Source organism: Letharia columbiana, assembly GCF_014066305.1.
Source record: "Letharia columbiana isolate WasteWater2 chromosome Unknown Sc0000075_s0, whole genome shotgun sequence".
Taxonomy (NCBI): Eukaryota; Fungi; Ascomycota; class Lecanoromycetes; order Lecanorales; family Parmeliaceae; genus Letharia; species Letharia columbiana.
Genome location: NW_023501120.1, coordinates 111,724 through 125,984, shown reverse-complemented (window position 1 = coordinate 125,984; position 14,261 = coordinate 111,724). Strand labels below are relative to the sequence as shown.

General features: G+C 50.9%; 6 protein-coding genes across 6 annotated transcripts; 5 read left to right on the top strand and 1 right to left on the bottom strand.

Annotated features, from left to right (window-relative positions):
- Positions 1-1,199: 1,199 nt before the first annotated feature.
- Positions 1,200-2,189, bottom strand: HO173_012205 (uncharacterized protein; the record flags this gene model as incomplete). The annotated part of the gene is made up of 2 exons (XM_037314077.1): positions 1,200-2,128; positions 2,180-2,189. The coding sequence occupies 2 exons, from the start codon at positions 2,187-2,189 to the stop codon at positions 1,200-1,202; spliced, it is 939 nt and encodes a 312-aa protein (XP_037159057.1).
- Positions 2,190-2,520: 331 nt separating this feature from the next.
- Positions 2,521-3,680, top strand: HO173_012204 (uncharacterized protein; the record flags this gene model as incomplete). The annotated part of the gene is made up of 2 exons (XM_037314076.1): positions 2,521-2,675; positions 3,365-3,680. 2 exons carry the CDS (start codon positions 2,521-2,523, stop codon positions 3,678-3,680), a joined length of 471 nt encoding a protein of 156 aa, XP_037159056.1.
- Positions 3,681-4,386: 706 nt separating this feature from the next.
- HO173_012203 (uncharacterized protein) lies at positions 4,387-5,082 on the top strand (the record flags this gene model as incomplete). The annotated part of the gene is made up of 1 exon (XM_037314075.1): positions 4,387-5,082. One exon carries the CDS (start codon positions 4,387-4,389, stop codon positions 5,080-5,082), a length of 696 nt encoding a protein of 231 aa, XP_037159055.1.
- A 1,011-nt stretch (positions 5,083-6,093) lies between these two features.
- Positions 6,094-10,064, top strand: HO173_012202 (uncharacterized protein; the record flags this gene model as incomplete). Its single annotated transcript, XM_037314074.1, has 4 exons — positions 6,094-6,542; positions 6,594-7,183; positions 7,240-7,396; positions 7,445-10,064. 4 exons carry the CDS (start codon positions 6,094-6,096, stop codon positions 10,062-10,064), a joined length of 3,816 nt encoding a protein of 1,271 aa, XP_037159054.1.
- A 1,810-nt stretch (positions 10,065-11,874) lies between these two features.
- Positions 11,875-12,179, top strand: HO173_012201 (uncharacterized protein; the record flags this gene model as incomplete). The annotated part of the gene is made up of 2 exons (XM_037314073.1): positions 11,875-12,025; positions 12,088-12,179. The coding sequence occupies 2 exons, from the start codon at positions 11,875-11,877 to the stop codon at positions 12,177-12,179; spliced, it is 243 nt and encodes an 80-aa protein (XP_037159053.1).
- A 729-nt stretch (positions 12,180-12,908) lies between these two features.
- Positions 12,909-13,604, top strand: HO173_012200 (uncharacterized protein; the record flags this gene model as incomplete). The annotated part of the gene is made up of 1 exon (XM_037314072.1): positions 12,909-13,604. The coding sequence occupies one exon, from the start codon at positions 12,909-12,911 to the stop codon at positions 13,602-13,604; it is 696 nt and encodes a 231-aa protein (XP_037159052.1).
- Between the last annotated feature and the right edge of the window lie 657 nt (positions 13,605-14,261).

Sequence of the window (14,261 nt, the reverse complement as noted above, 5' to 3'; positions counted from 1 at the left end):
CACTATACCTATCGCTTCAATGATGTCGACGCCTCTCGCTGATGCCATCATTGCAGTGGAGCAGTCGTCTCAGTGATAATGCTTCACACAGGTCCGACCGTGTAGTTGCTCGAAGCAGTGACTTCGTACCTCGAAAGTCCTCGCTTCCGGTCGCCGACAACTCGCCGACCAGAAATTTCAGCCCCCACTTCGGTCGCAACCGTGCCACTGTTTGCTGAAACCGCGCTGCTGAAGCGGACCGAATCGCATGACTTCGCCAAGACGATACCCGGTATCTGACATTCTGACGTGATGACGGTGGCACAACGACCATAAGAGAATGGGTGGAAGACTGGGCAGCAGACGGTACATGCAGGTGGGAAATGCTGAGAGAATGTCTTACTAGTCCAAAGTAGTACTAGCCTTGGTCTGCTGAGCGAAAAAGGGGTTGTTGGTCTTGGTTATATGAATTGCCCCTCGGGCGGTTCATTTCGCTACTCACTTCGCTCCCTAGCGAGACGGCCAGTACACCATAGGTAGCCCCCGTGGAAACCGAGAACAGGCATCAACACGCCAAGCCGGAGCCCAGTCGGAGACGGGTTTCAAGCCCGCACATCTAGCCCGAATCGTCCGTGGAAAGGGTGACTTGGCAGTTATCAATGGCGCAGTAACTGAGAAATTGGCATCAAAGAATGACTTCGAAAGCAAGACTGGTTGTTGATGCAATATGAGATGAATTGCTTTTTCATTCTGGAAAGTGGATGAGTGCTGAAGCCGGAAAGAATTTGACGAAATCAGCTTATCACCGCTGAGGCTCTTCGTAGTAGTGAAACCTGGCTTCGAGGGACTGTCTATTATCGAATCTTACGCTAAAGCTGCTTACGTTGCGCGAGGCCTTTGTGCTTCGGAGAGTTTCAGATATCGGTGTACCTGTATTGCGAGTGAAAGCGCAGCGGTAAATAGTTTGAAATCAATTTTCCGTCTATATTCAACATCAAGGCATCACTCACTCACTCACCAACTCACCAACTCACTCATGCACTCATCCACTGTGCACATGGATCTTGCTTCTCCTCTTGAAATGAGTCCCTTTGCTTTGTGCGAGCAGCGCATCTCGCCCACTCGAAATGGATTTTGCTTCGTGGGACCAGCCGAGCATGCTTGCTTCTCTACCAAAAGAAGCCAAGAAGCCAAGAAACCGAGAAGCGTCTCCAGACATCTCAGTATCCGACTCTCCTCAGAAACTGCAACGTCTCATCAGCAATCGCCTCCACCTTCGTCTCCAGCGCAAAATGTCCCGTATCCACAAATTTCACCTCTGCCCTCGGCAAGTCCCTCTTGAAAGCCTCCGCACCCGCTGGTACGAATGCAGGGTCGTTCTTGCCCCATACAGCCAGCAGCGGTACCTGTGATTCGCGGAAATAAGCTTGGAATGCAGGATACATTGCTACGTTGTTACGGTAGTCATAAAACAGAGCTAGTTGGCGATCTTGATCAGCTGGTGTCTGGACGTTCTTGAGGTAATCGTATGTATATGCGGCCGGGTTGACGAGAGGCAGGCCATCAGATGGGACGCCGGACGTGTATTGGTACACTGTCGCTTCGAGGGTCAAGACGCCATTGCGGACGATTTCGTAGTTGTGAGGCGAAGGGTCGGCCCAGAGCGCTTCGATCGGGTCCCAGAATGGATGGCCGAGTCCTTCGACGTACGCGTTGCCATTTTGAGAAATTATCGCTTTGATGGATGATGGATTGCTGAGAGCGAGGCGCAGGCCGACTGGGGCACCGTAGTCGAAGATGTACATGGCGTAGGTGCCGATGTTGAGGGCGGTGAGGAACGCGCTGATTGTGAGAGCTAGGTGGTCGAAGGTGAAGTCATATTCTGGGGGGAAGGTTGTTAACCCGAAGCCGGGGAGGTCGGGCGCAAGGACGTGGTAGGTGGTGGATAAGAGGGGGATGTGGTTGCGAAATTGGTTTGAGGATGAGGGAAAGCCGTGGAGGAGGAGCAGGGTGGGGAGAGTGGGAGAGCCGGCGGAAATGTAGGAGACTGTGGTGTTAGGAGTGATGGCGATGTTGTTGTAGGTGGACGGGTAGGAGAAGGGGTTTGTGGGAGCCATTGTGTCTTTGCCTTTCTTGTGTATGGGAGCGTCTTAGATATGATTAATGTTGGAAGCAACAGCAGGGGACTGAGTATATGTACTACTAATCATGTTTTACTAAGCTTCTGACGTCTTGTTGTTCTGATGAGATTCCAATGTTTCCTAATCATGACGGGCTCTTGTTCCACTTGATGTCAGAGTTGCGGTGGACCGTATCCACAGCTATTCCCAATTGCCCAGTAATAGTTATGATTCTTTTTGCATTAAGAATGAAAACCGACATGGCCCCAGATCTTCTAGGCATTGCAGACTAATGCAATGTCAAAGGATGACGGCAGAGACTGTTTTGTCAGCAGACTATCTCTTCCTGGCAGGAACTTCCGATATCCTTTGAACACAGGCTAAGTGCCGCCAGAAGTGGCGGTGCAAGTCCTTAAACAACATGGACAATAGCAACGTTGTCGAAGAGATCGAAGCATTTGATCTAATATTACCCCCGAAATCTCATCACATTCAAGACGGGTTCTTCCCGGCTGACTCCCAAGATCAATCTGACCAAGGAGGCGCTGACTGGCCATGGGATGTCCCGGTCCAAGAGTGACCATGTACAGCTGCATATCTTTGTATGATCTGTAGGGAGGCAAATGTATGAGCTCCACAAGTAAGTCATTAAGAGATCGAGACTCCCAAAGGCGGAAAGTAATCTAGTCCAACGGTTCAGTACGCCTGTGTCCCTGCGGCTGAGTGACTGAGGCAACAGTCCTTTTTCGATCGACCCGAGTAGGAAATCCTACTCAGACTGCGCTTCCTCTCATATTGCAGAATCTTCCAGGAAAGAATAGTGATGTCGTCGTCCGTGTTCCCTCCCTCGCGGCCCGAAACATCGACGTATAATCATAATCTCCAACCCCACATCTGCGTCGCTGCCTCCCTCTCCCCTTCCAAAATCTCTTTCTCAGAGCCCTCCCTTGCCACACTCTCCTTTACTCTCACTCTCACCCTGCAGCTTTCTGATTGCCCTTCCCCCATCACAGTCTACACAGGGGATCGTTTCCTTTTGTCCGCCGCGCAATCCACCTACCGGAGCGATTACCGTCTCCGTTGCCTTCGGACCGGAACCGTATGTCCAGCGCAAGTGATACAGGAATTCCGCAGGGGGATCTTGCAAATCGAGAACCTGTAACACGACCTCTCCGAATTGAAACTGGGAGCAGTAGTCACGAGGGACGTGAGCATCGGAGTGCATTTCCAGAATCAAAGCATTAGTCTTACTGTTGAGCAACAAGAACTGGAGACGACGCAATCTACGTGTCCAACGGAGTTTTTTCCCTATGTGCAACTTCACTGGCAATTTTGCGCGCAGGCGATGACTACGACGTGCAACTCGCTTATGCGCCGGCCGAATGGCCAAATCATGTCTGGTGGTGGACGAGCGGAACGAAGGGGGAACTTATTCAGGAGGCGGGGAATAGGGGTTCAGAAGGGCCGGTGCCGCTGACCATCAAAAGCGAAGAGCAGATCTTTGCGGTCAAACGGGGCGGGATGCGCAACTTTGTGCGGGTGGACAGGGTGAAGAGTCCGGTTCTGAGGGTTTGGGGGTGATCGACGAAAAGGTGCGTACTACGAATGTGTTACAGCGAATGGGAATGAGAGAGATGGGTCGGGATGTATGCCGATTGCTCAGGTCCTGTGGGTTACGGTGATACTGAACGTTCGTGACGGCTAGGTCATTAGTCCTCAAGCCTCTGATAGAGCCATCACGTGAAAAATTGTGAGGGAGCCAAGGTGTCATGGATCACATGTGCTTTGTATGTCACAGGACGTATCGGCGTAGTCGTGGGTACAACCGTTGATTATGGTGCTTTCCTTGTGGGGTGTTCAAGCTACTACTTAACACAGCCAGCTGTCCTATACGGCCCAGTTCATGTACCCGAAGGAGCTTCAGAGACCGAGGAATGAGCCCTTTCGGGTATGATCTAAGAACTTCGTGTCATTCAAAGCGCCATCTGATGACGCCGAGTAGGTAAGAATCCGCGACTGCAAGCCAAGACGTCAATGAGTCGCGGGGAAGCAGACCAGAGAAGATACTCCTGATAGCGTCATTTTCAAGGTGAAATACACTCCCACCAACCACATTTAAACCCAAACCTCCCCATTTGTTCTTCTCGCATTCTTTATTGTTCTCGCCAAGTTTAGCAGAAGTCCTCATTTAAGTCATCGAGCACACAATACAAATTTCATCGAGTAGGGTGAGCATTCGTCCTTAGTACTATTGCTCTCGCAAAAGCTGATACTTTTGAGTGTCACCATGGAGGATCAGCTTACGGCCTTATCATCTCCGGCTTCGACATCTTCGATGCCTTCAACAGACATCAGCTGGCCCACCGGCACAAGCACAGGCCAGCTAAGAGCGTCCTGGCTTGCCATGAATCTGAATATTAGCATCTGGCTCTACATCGTCATTGGTCTTGCCAAGAATGAACCCATACCCACCTGGGAAACCCTATTCGCAATCACTGTCCTCCAACCCCTCCTGATCCTGCGCTCAAAATTACCTAAAATCTCCGCCGCCATCTACAAATGTGCGTGGCAGCTACGCTTATGCTTATATCGTTATGGAACCGACACACCAAAGTACCACACCCTGCCCTTTTGCCTCAAGCACATCGTCAGTCCTCTAGACATCCACGACCCTTCAACAAGTTTCGGCACGTTTGAATTGTTCCTGCTGACACCTCAGCGAGGCTGGGTCGGCTTAGACTTTCCCAAAATCTTCTCTTCCCGTGGCTTCTTTTCGCGGCTCTTTCGCGGTGAGGAGGATCTGGTGGGTAGAAAGGTCTATGAGGTCGAAGTCGAGCAAGATTTGAAACATGATCACGTTGATGCGGTGACGTCGATGGAGAGGATTACGGGGAGGGTTGTTGGGAAAGTTCTGGGGGTCTGTGAAGTAGGTGATAGGGTGGCGGTGGATATCAAGGAACGGTCTGTGAACAGCGATGGGTGAAAGATGGAGGCGTGGCGAGAGGCGTAGAGAGGTGAGACCAGCACTGAGATTACCTTACCACTGGTGGGAACCTTGAGGAAATAAATTGACGAGAGCCGAAGCAACACCTCTAGTCAGCTTGGACAAAGATACGAGCCAGGGTTGCAACAAACATGTCAGATCTGCTTCACGATCCACTTCGGAACATGCATGATGCCGCGATGGGCTGTGGGAAAGCGGTTCAAGAAGCTAGCACTGATAATTCACATAAAAAACCATCAGACGCCCAGATCCTTGCCTTCGTTTGGTTTTCGCACCTTCAGGTGTTTCTACCCTGATGTCAGCAGACAAGAGTGATCCAGCCGCTATCCCCATGTGCACCTCTCAAACTTTGAAATATGTGATGAAGCATTACAAGGAGGAGTATCCTTCAATGCACTATTTGAAGGGACAAGAAAGCTCTTAATCGGCCTTCGATCTCTTAGGGAAACTCTTGGCTGAACGTCGGACGGTTAAAGTTGCGAATTGAAGATCGAAGGGCATGATACTGTAAGCCTTTGGCCAATCCGATTCTAGCGTGATTCCCACGTTTCCTACAGCATTGCTTGGCATTAAGTCTTGGAACAATGTCACTCAAGTACCAGTCAAAGCTGGAGCGAAACATTCGTGCAGCCACTCTGGCAACTTTTCAAGCCACAATAAATAGCTTGCGCGATAGGAGCTCCTCGCAATCATGGTCCAGCTCAACAGAGCCCAGCGTCAGCCTCGTCTTCCTTTGGGCTTATCTTCGTCGATGACCGCGGAGATGACGTTGCATTTGCACCTGCAGGTTTATGCAGCTGAACCAGCCATCTCGCGTCGCGGCCCAACAGAAAACTCGCCTGCGTTCATGGCCTCCAATAATGGGCCAGACCCTAGACTAAGGAGTAAGGCTTGTGGTTGCCTAATTTCCGCCTTTTCAGAACCCCACTTCAGACATAAAGGGATAGTTATCCTAGCAAGTTCCAGTCTCCTGCAAACGGAGTGCGAAAGATGGCGACCCCCCCAGGTGCAAACAGTCTGAGAATCCTATCTATTGATGGAGGCGGCGTCAAAGGCTACACCGCACTGCTCATACTGCAAAGAATCTGTCGTGCCATGAGGGTGGAGGCCGAGAAGGGGGGTATCGATCTCGCTGATGAGCCCAAGCCTTGCGAGGTCTTTGATCTTATTGTGGGCACATCGACTGGGGGTCTAATCGCCGTCATGCTTGGTAGGCTCCACATGTCTGTTGACGAGTGCATACGAAAATACGAAGACCTGAGCTCGGATATCTTTGGGAAACGGCAGCTGGGTGGTCAGTTCGTAAGATTTTTCAAAGGATTGCTCAAAGTGCCATTCTATGACATCGATACTATGCAAACAGCTATCAAATCAGTGTTGGAGCAGCAAAACAAGGATGTTCAGGAAAATTTCAAAGAGGAAGACCCAGTCTGTAAAACGTGAGAACCTTGATGTTCACTACTTGGCCCGAAGAAGGCTAACCCATACAGTATTGTTTGCGTGACTCGGTCAAAAACAGCCGCGCATGACGTTCTGCGGAATTACGAATCGAAACATGCGGCGCACCAGAACTACAAATGCACGATTTGGGAAGCGGCAAGCGCCACGGCAGCAGCCCCCATGTTCTTCGGAGCCGTCAAACTCGAGCCGGGTGGAGAAATCTGGCGCGATGGAGGATTACGTCGCAACAATCCTGTCAACGTAGCCATCGAACAACTCGGACTCGAGGATGAGTGGAGGGGTAAGCACATCGGGTGTGTGCTCAGCCTTGGAACCGGCGCTCCCCTTATCAATGAAGTTTCCAATAATCTTGCGAAATTCCTCAAAGGCTGCGTCGCCATGATGACCGACTCCGAGGACACCGCCGACGCATTTGCTAGATCTTCCCACGGTCAAAAACTAGCCAACTCTCAGCGGTACTTCCGTTTCAGTGTCGCCCAAGGTATGGAGTATTTGCAAATGGATGAGTTTAAAGAGACAGAGAAGATGAATGCTTTGACAACTCGTTACCTTAGCACGATGAAAAACGGTGACGAAGTTCAGCGATGTGCAAAATCGTTGGTATGGCCTGATCAAAATTGTTAGTGTAGCCTAATAGCGTAGCGTCTGCGGCGATGTTGCTAAGCGTAGTTGCAGGGCAGAAGAAGGTTGAAGAAAAGCCGTCGCTTCTGCCGTATCGTCATTGCCTTCACTTTGTCGACCGAGTGACGTACACAGCAGAGCTTCATCGATTTTTCGATAAAAGTGTTGCCGGTCAACAGAAGTTCGTACTCTGGGGTCCTGGGGGTATTGGGTAAGTCAAATGGCTAGGATACGGTGAAGGGCCCTGACAGACATAAAGGAAGACTCAAATCGCCCTACAATTTGCTCAGTCCATGCGATCAAGACTATCGGTCTTTTGGGTCCGAGCTGACACTGTTGCCAATTTCCTCAATGACTTCCCCCGAATAATGGACCAGCTTGAGCCCTCAAAGACCCATGTGAGCACGAGCCAAGATCGTCCTCTCTTGGCACGAAACGTCACTGCTAGACTGGAAAGAGACCCAAGTTCGTGGCTTCTTGTACTGGACAATGCCGACGATTACAATCTGTTTGTTGGGAAAACTGCGGCGGGAAATGCGATCAACAGCTACGTTCCTAAAGAAGGTCGAGTCCTCATCACGACACGAGACCCTCGATTCCGTGGTACGGTAGCTGCTGCCAAAGATGGCTTGCATGTCGAACCAATGGACACAAGCGAAGCCAGTGATCTGTTCACGAAATCAATTCCGCCCCATCTTGCCAGCCAAAGCTCCTCAGCTATGGTGGACGAACTGTTGGTATTACTCGGCAACCTGCCGCTAGCTTTAGCTCAAGCTGCCGCCAACGTCACTGACCAGCAGCGTCCAGTGCATGAGTACATCGCTGCTTATCGCGACAAACGAAACAGAATATCGCTAATGGCGCAACCTGTGTTGGACGTGGAGACAGAGGGGTTTAGGACAAGTGGCCAATCCATACTATTGACCTACGAAATATCGTTCGAAGACCTTGAACGCGACCACCAGTTATCCGCTCGCTGTCTCAATTACTTCGGATTTTTCCATTGGCAGAAGATACCAGTATCTCTCATCCGCGCTCTGCCCGTACTCGCAGAACTTGACGACCAGTCTTTCCGTGACACGATAAAGCATCTTCTTCATTTGTCTCTGATAGAGGAAATTTCGTATCACGACGGCAGCGAGTACTCTGTTCACCCTATCATCCACGAGGGGATCTCAAATCGACTGTCTCCCGAAGACAAGAGGTCTTATTTGAGCGACAGTGTCGCAGTCATATTGTCTAAACTTCGGAAAATGCATGAGTACCGCGAGTACTTAGCATCGTGGCCATACTTGCAATCACACGCATTGCTACAAGTCAACTTCGCCACAGAAAATAATCTGAAGAGTGAAGCTCTAGCTCTTCTAAATTACCGCTGTGCTGTATTCCTGAGGGTTTCCGGTATGACGTTTGACAGCGTACAACTAGCTACACAAGCTGTCGCGATAGCGCAAGACATTTGCGGCCCTTACCATTGGCTAACCATCAAAGCCTGGGTCGAAAAAATTAAATGTCTAGTTGCGGATAGTCACTTTCGAGAGGGATATAATGAGTCGAAATTTGCTATGGAAAGATTAGACTCTGCCAAGTTAAATAATGAAGCTATGAGCGATGAAGAATATCTGGAATTACGCGCGAAAGTACTGCAAGTGAAGCGTAGCGCTTGCGCGGGCCTCGGTGAGTATAAAGAAGGGGAAGAGACTGCAAATGAGCTTATCGTCTTGAGGCGTGGCTTACCAGAAGATACTGAACTTAGTCTCGAAGACCGTTATAGCCTTAGCGTTTTTCTTTTTGAGCAGGGAAAGTTTCAAGAAGCTCAGGAAATGAACAACGAATTGCTCATTTCAATGGATGAGCAACAGCGAACGGCACACAAGACGGTTTTCTTGACTATCTATGCCCTAAAAGCAGGGATTCTGAGCGGTATGCGACGAGGATCAGAGTTCGAGCCAGCTGTGATCTTAGGCCATGACGAAGAAAGAGACATACTTCAAATCCATCGGGATGTATTCAAAGAACACTTGTCTATACGCTTGATTACAGACCGATTTGTTTGGCTAAGTTGTAACAATCTTCTGAGTGAGCTGAGCCAGAAAGGCGAGACGCCAGAAGCGGCGGATATCTTGAAGAGAATAATTACCGGAGCCGTTGAGTCAGGGTTCCGCTTCGAAGGCCAAATGATACAGGTATTTGGCACGACTCTGCGCTACGGACTGGATGTGATAGAATCGCTTCATGGGACTGGAGATGCTCGCCAAGAACCGCCAGGACTACCGATCGCAAATCTCTTTGTCCAGATAATAGAGCTGGCCGGCACTGCAATGAGAAGGCACTGGCGTGGTTCCCGTCCATTATACGACTTTGCTCTCCTTTTTTCACGCCTTGGCGACTCGCACAGAGCAGAGGAGTTGCTCTGCGAAGCATTGCAAGACAACAGGTTGGAGGAAGATAAATCGATGGAAGGACCGATTCACTACAACCTCATGTTGGCGATTGCACTACAGGGACGTCCAGACGATGCGAGGCGCTATAGGGATACCCATCTTGCTCTCATTACCCCCGAAGAGTCTAAACGTGGCGACTTGGAGCAGCAATTGCGGCTGGTTAGGGAAGCGAAAGAACTTTACGACAAGGCAAAAGGCATACTGGCTGGTCGAAACAGCAAGGTGCCGGAAAGTTGGTGGACTGAGAACAGGGTAGCGCTGAACAGAGTTCAGCTTCGTTACGGTCTTCTGGTACCTGCGACGGCTGGAGAGGATCGAGGTCCATATGGAGATGCATCGGATACGGTACTGAAAAAGCAAAAGCGAAAACCTCGAGGGTTGGGGGGTATCATCGACAAGCTCCACAGAACTTCTCCTTCCAATCCACATGACTGAACGTCGTGTCTTCGATAACGATGACATCGGGTGCATGTGCCAACGCAGTCTTCAACAACCAAACATTCGCACGATGTTGCCTACTCCCTGACGAATAACGACTGTCCGCATTGATGTTGTGTGACATGCTCCCTACAAGGCACACGCCCTGCGGTGAACTTGGAAAGCGCGAGACTCTTCGAGACTGGACAACATACCCATCTCAGGCACTTTGACTGCGCTCCTTTCGATCGAGCCTACATAGGGATGCTTTTGGAGGCCGCATTTGTTTTTCTTTCGTCTGATCTCAAAGTGCGCAACCTATGTAGCCATGATCAAGACTTGTATAGGTACCGAACCCTAAGCGGACTCGGGCTCTGAACATCTCTACAAGCCTGATACCAATTGCAGGTGTGGTCCCTGATGCAACTAAAGTAGTAGCGGCGACCAGCCCAAAGTGTGTGTGTTTTCGAAGCCGGAGGGGCGCCCCTCTAGCCATAGAAAATAGAGTGGGACTGTTTTTGCCCACTCGGCCACGCAACCATGTCCGAATTAGGTACAAAACTGGCTAAAGTACACGTGAAAAGCCAGGGAAGACTCCCGCTGCCACCGGAAACCATTACACTCTGCAGCATTACAACCAGACCCTCCCCTTTCGTCTTTTGTCCGACAGAGTCCAACTGTGTTGGATTGCATACACCACAGGTGGATCTCGTAGCTGGCCGACCAGTCCACGGTAGATGCCCTGGGGGAAGTGACTTCAGCTGTGGGCGTGAGATGGGGACGGGATGAAAGGAAGTACGAAGTTCAAAAGTGGCGGTTTCCAAGCTTTTAGTTGTCCCATTCATGAGAAACACGCATCACATGCATCAGAGTGTAGATAGTGGTTGGGCCGTCTCACGCCGGGGATTGAATTTCAGGCCTAGATAGAGGCCTGAACAGGCATATATCTCTCGTACCCCAGCGCAAGAAAACTCCCACGCCGATGGTATAGACCTGGAATGAGATGGTAGCTATATACAGGTGTGGATGAATAAAAGGACGAAAAGTATATAGTGGCTCTGAAAGAGCCGGCATCGCATGGAGAGCCATTGACAGGTGTGAAACAGATGGCTATACAGCTCATACTGGACACCTGTCTCCTACACCTTGCAGAGGTACCGACAAGGCCCTGAAACAGGGGCATATTATGTAACCCACTCACCCCCAGTCCCACTGTGGCGAATAGTTCCTCCCTATCAATAGTATCTTCGTTACACACCGCTATTGACTTGGTCTAGCACGGTCCTAACAACATCATCAATGTAAGCGGCCAAGACTGATCTCTACTCAGACATATTTCCGAACAGGTTTCGTCATTCGTTCCGCTTGTGCGGGGGTGCCCACTATGACGGAGGATACGGTTACATCCCCCTCTCAAACCTCGCAGCACCTGTGGTTTTTACCAACCTTCTGCGTCGGAGCGGCGTCATAATCGCTCGAACTCCGGTATCCCATGCCAGTACCGTCTTTTGTCACCCAGTCAATCGTGTACACATACAGCGCTCGATTCTGAGGATGCGGTCCTCGAAGCTTAGTCATCTTAATATGTATATGTTCCAAAATCTGCGAATCGTTTACAACTTGCCAATCAAAGAACCTATCACGGTTTTTTGATTCGTGATCAGACGGAATCGCAGGAATGATCCTTTCCAACAATCGCGTTACTTTCTCCAGAAGGTATCGATGAACTGTTCCAGATGCATGAGGCGAGAGGATTGTCAGGTGTGTGCAGGCTCTACTGTCACCCACAAGGCTGCATCACCGCACCACAAGCAAACGCCGCCCAGTCATGCCGCATGACACCACGGGCCTTCTGATCTCCCTCAGCTCGGCACAGTGCGTCGCAAAGAGGTACACTGCAGCAGATGTAGGGGCGGACGTGGTCAGGTGGCAATCTATGAAGGTTGAGGTTCCTGTGGTCCAGTATTCAAAACAGGCAGGTATGCTGGAGACATGCTCAGATGACAGGTCTCTGCGGGCTGTTGAACCTTCGATTCTGCAGTTGAGGCGTGTTTGAATAACCTGCAGGTGGACCAGAGTGCTTTTCAGGATGTACAGTGGCTACGTCAATGCATTGCCACCGATGTTACGTGAAGTTTCATTGATTTTGGCCACCAAGCCTCCTTGATACACCACTACTCCGTTCGCAGCTATTGCCGTCTCTCACACAGGGTTGCGAAGAAATACAAGGCCCATCCTACCGCCACGGCCCCAAGCGGCGAGAGAGCGTTTGCCCCAGTCTGTCGGGCTCCACCATGACTTCATTCCAAGACTTTTCCGCGGCTTAGCCAGGTAGCAGTCAGCTGGGTTCTGATCACATTGGCATTCCGAAGGCGAGATTGCATACCCAAGTCGAAGCCTCTACTGTTGCAATTTCCGAGCGACATGGCTATCAGGGGCTAGCGCTGATGTGATAGCGAGGCAAGGGAGCTGAGCTGTGCTCTTTGCTTGTGTCATGATCAGTCCAGCACAGCCCAAAGGAATGATCGTTAGATGCTGATGCTTGTTAGGGATCGATCCAAGGAGATACGTTGAAGGCCGTTGGTTTCAGACCGGCGGCGGGGTAGAGGTATTGAGAACGGTGGAAGCTGACAGAGACATCTTATGTGTGGGTCGATGATGGTTACGAGTTTCAAGCTCTTCTTTCAGAATAGGGGCTCGTGTTCCTGCGGCGAAGTATGAGGATGAGAGGTTTCCCTAGGGTATAAATAACACGTATGGACCACCTGTTTTGCCATAGACCAGAAAGCATCCACCATTTCCGTCGAGAAACTCATCACTACCTTGTTCATTCCCGAAGCCATTCAAGCTATTCTATCAGCAATGTTCTCCTCCGCCATCATTCCCAGTCTTCTTCTCGGCCTCTCACAGATCCACAGCAGTATTGCTCAACCGGTGAATGCTAGCAGCGTCATCGTCACCCTTGCCGCCTCTGATCATTTCCCCCATGCCAAGGGCGACTTGAGCCCGTTCGACGTTGACGTCAACTACGTCGGTTACAACGCTAGTACCCAGTCATGGCTCACGAGCCTCAACCCAGCTTCTGGCGCTAGCGACGAGGAAAGGGCTAGGATCATGACCGAGGCCGCCTACGCGAAGCCATTCGATGCGAACGACCCAGACATGACCGCGGACGTCGACTCCCTGTTGGCCACCATTGCTGGCAATGCCACCGCCCTTGAAAAACGTGCCGGCTCCTCTTTCAAGGTCGTTGCAGGCCACGCGGTCAAATGGGGTGCCTGCGCTAAGGTCTTCGGCTGCCTGAGCGGCTCGACTTGTACTTTTAGTCTGAATGTTGGCAAGGCACCCCGCAGCCAGTGTCAGTCCCAGGGCGGGTCGAACTGTTGCATCAGCTGGTCCGACTACAATGTCAGGTTCGGCTTCTTCAAAACCACGTGGACAACATGCAACGATGAAGTCACGGCCCAGAAAAGGAAGACGGCCTCTTGCAAGGGTTACGGCAGCTCGTCTCAAGGCGGTGATGTCTGCCTCAGTAACCGTGCCAATAAGTGTAACTAAGTATATCGCGTTGTGACTGAGTAGCTATGGAAGAGTGCGGAAGGGGGTTTCAACAACTCATGTGCAGGGTCGGGGATGGAAAGTGTTTCGGAGGTGGAGAAGTGTTCGCTCATTGCCGGGTATAGAATGATAGACTGTTTGCCATTTGCATGTATCTCGGATATATAGAACCATCGTTTGTGATCGACACTCGCACACAAGTCCCCACACACATGATTGCTGTCCCAATGTGCGCGTTTCAGAACAGTGGTACCCTGTGACTTATATGAAATCCCCTTGCGCCGACGACATCAACCATGCCTGAACTGGAGATGATAAGCCAACACCGCCCCACCGCTGCTTCCGTTGCTGCACAATTCTTACCGCTTCTTCCATCCCTCCCTTGCCCTCACCCTTTGCTCCCAGAATTTGCGTCGTCGCTCCCAGTCATTACAACATCCGCCCGCCCGCACGACGGGCATTGCTTCGGAGGGATCGCCTTATCGGAAGACCTCGGTGCCAACCACTGTACCATCAGCCATGAAGTAGCGGCGAGCGCGAGCAGGTAAAAGAAGACAAGGACGAGGAAAGTGTGCGATGGAAATGCTTGGAGCGACTCGGTCACGAAACCGAGAGCGTCGTGCTTTGTTTGCCGTGTGGCGATGGGAGGCGATGCGG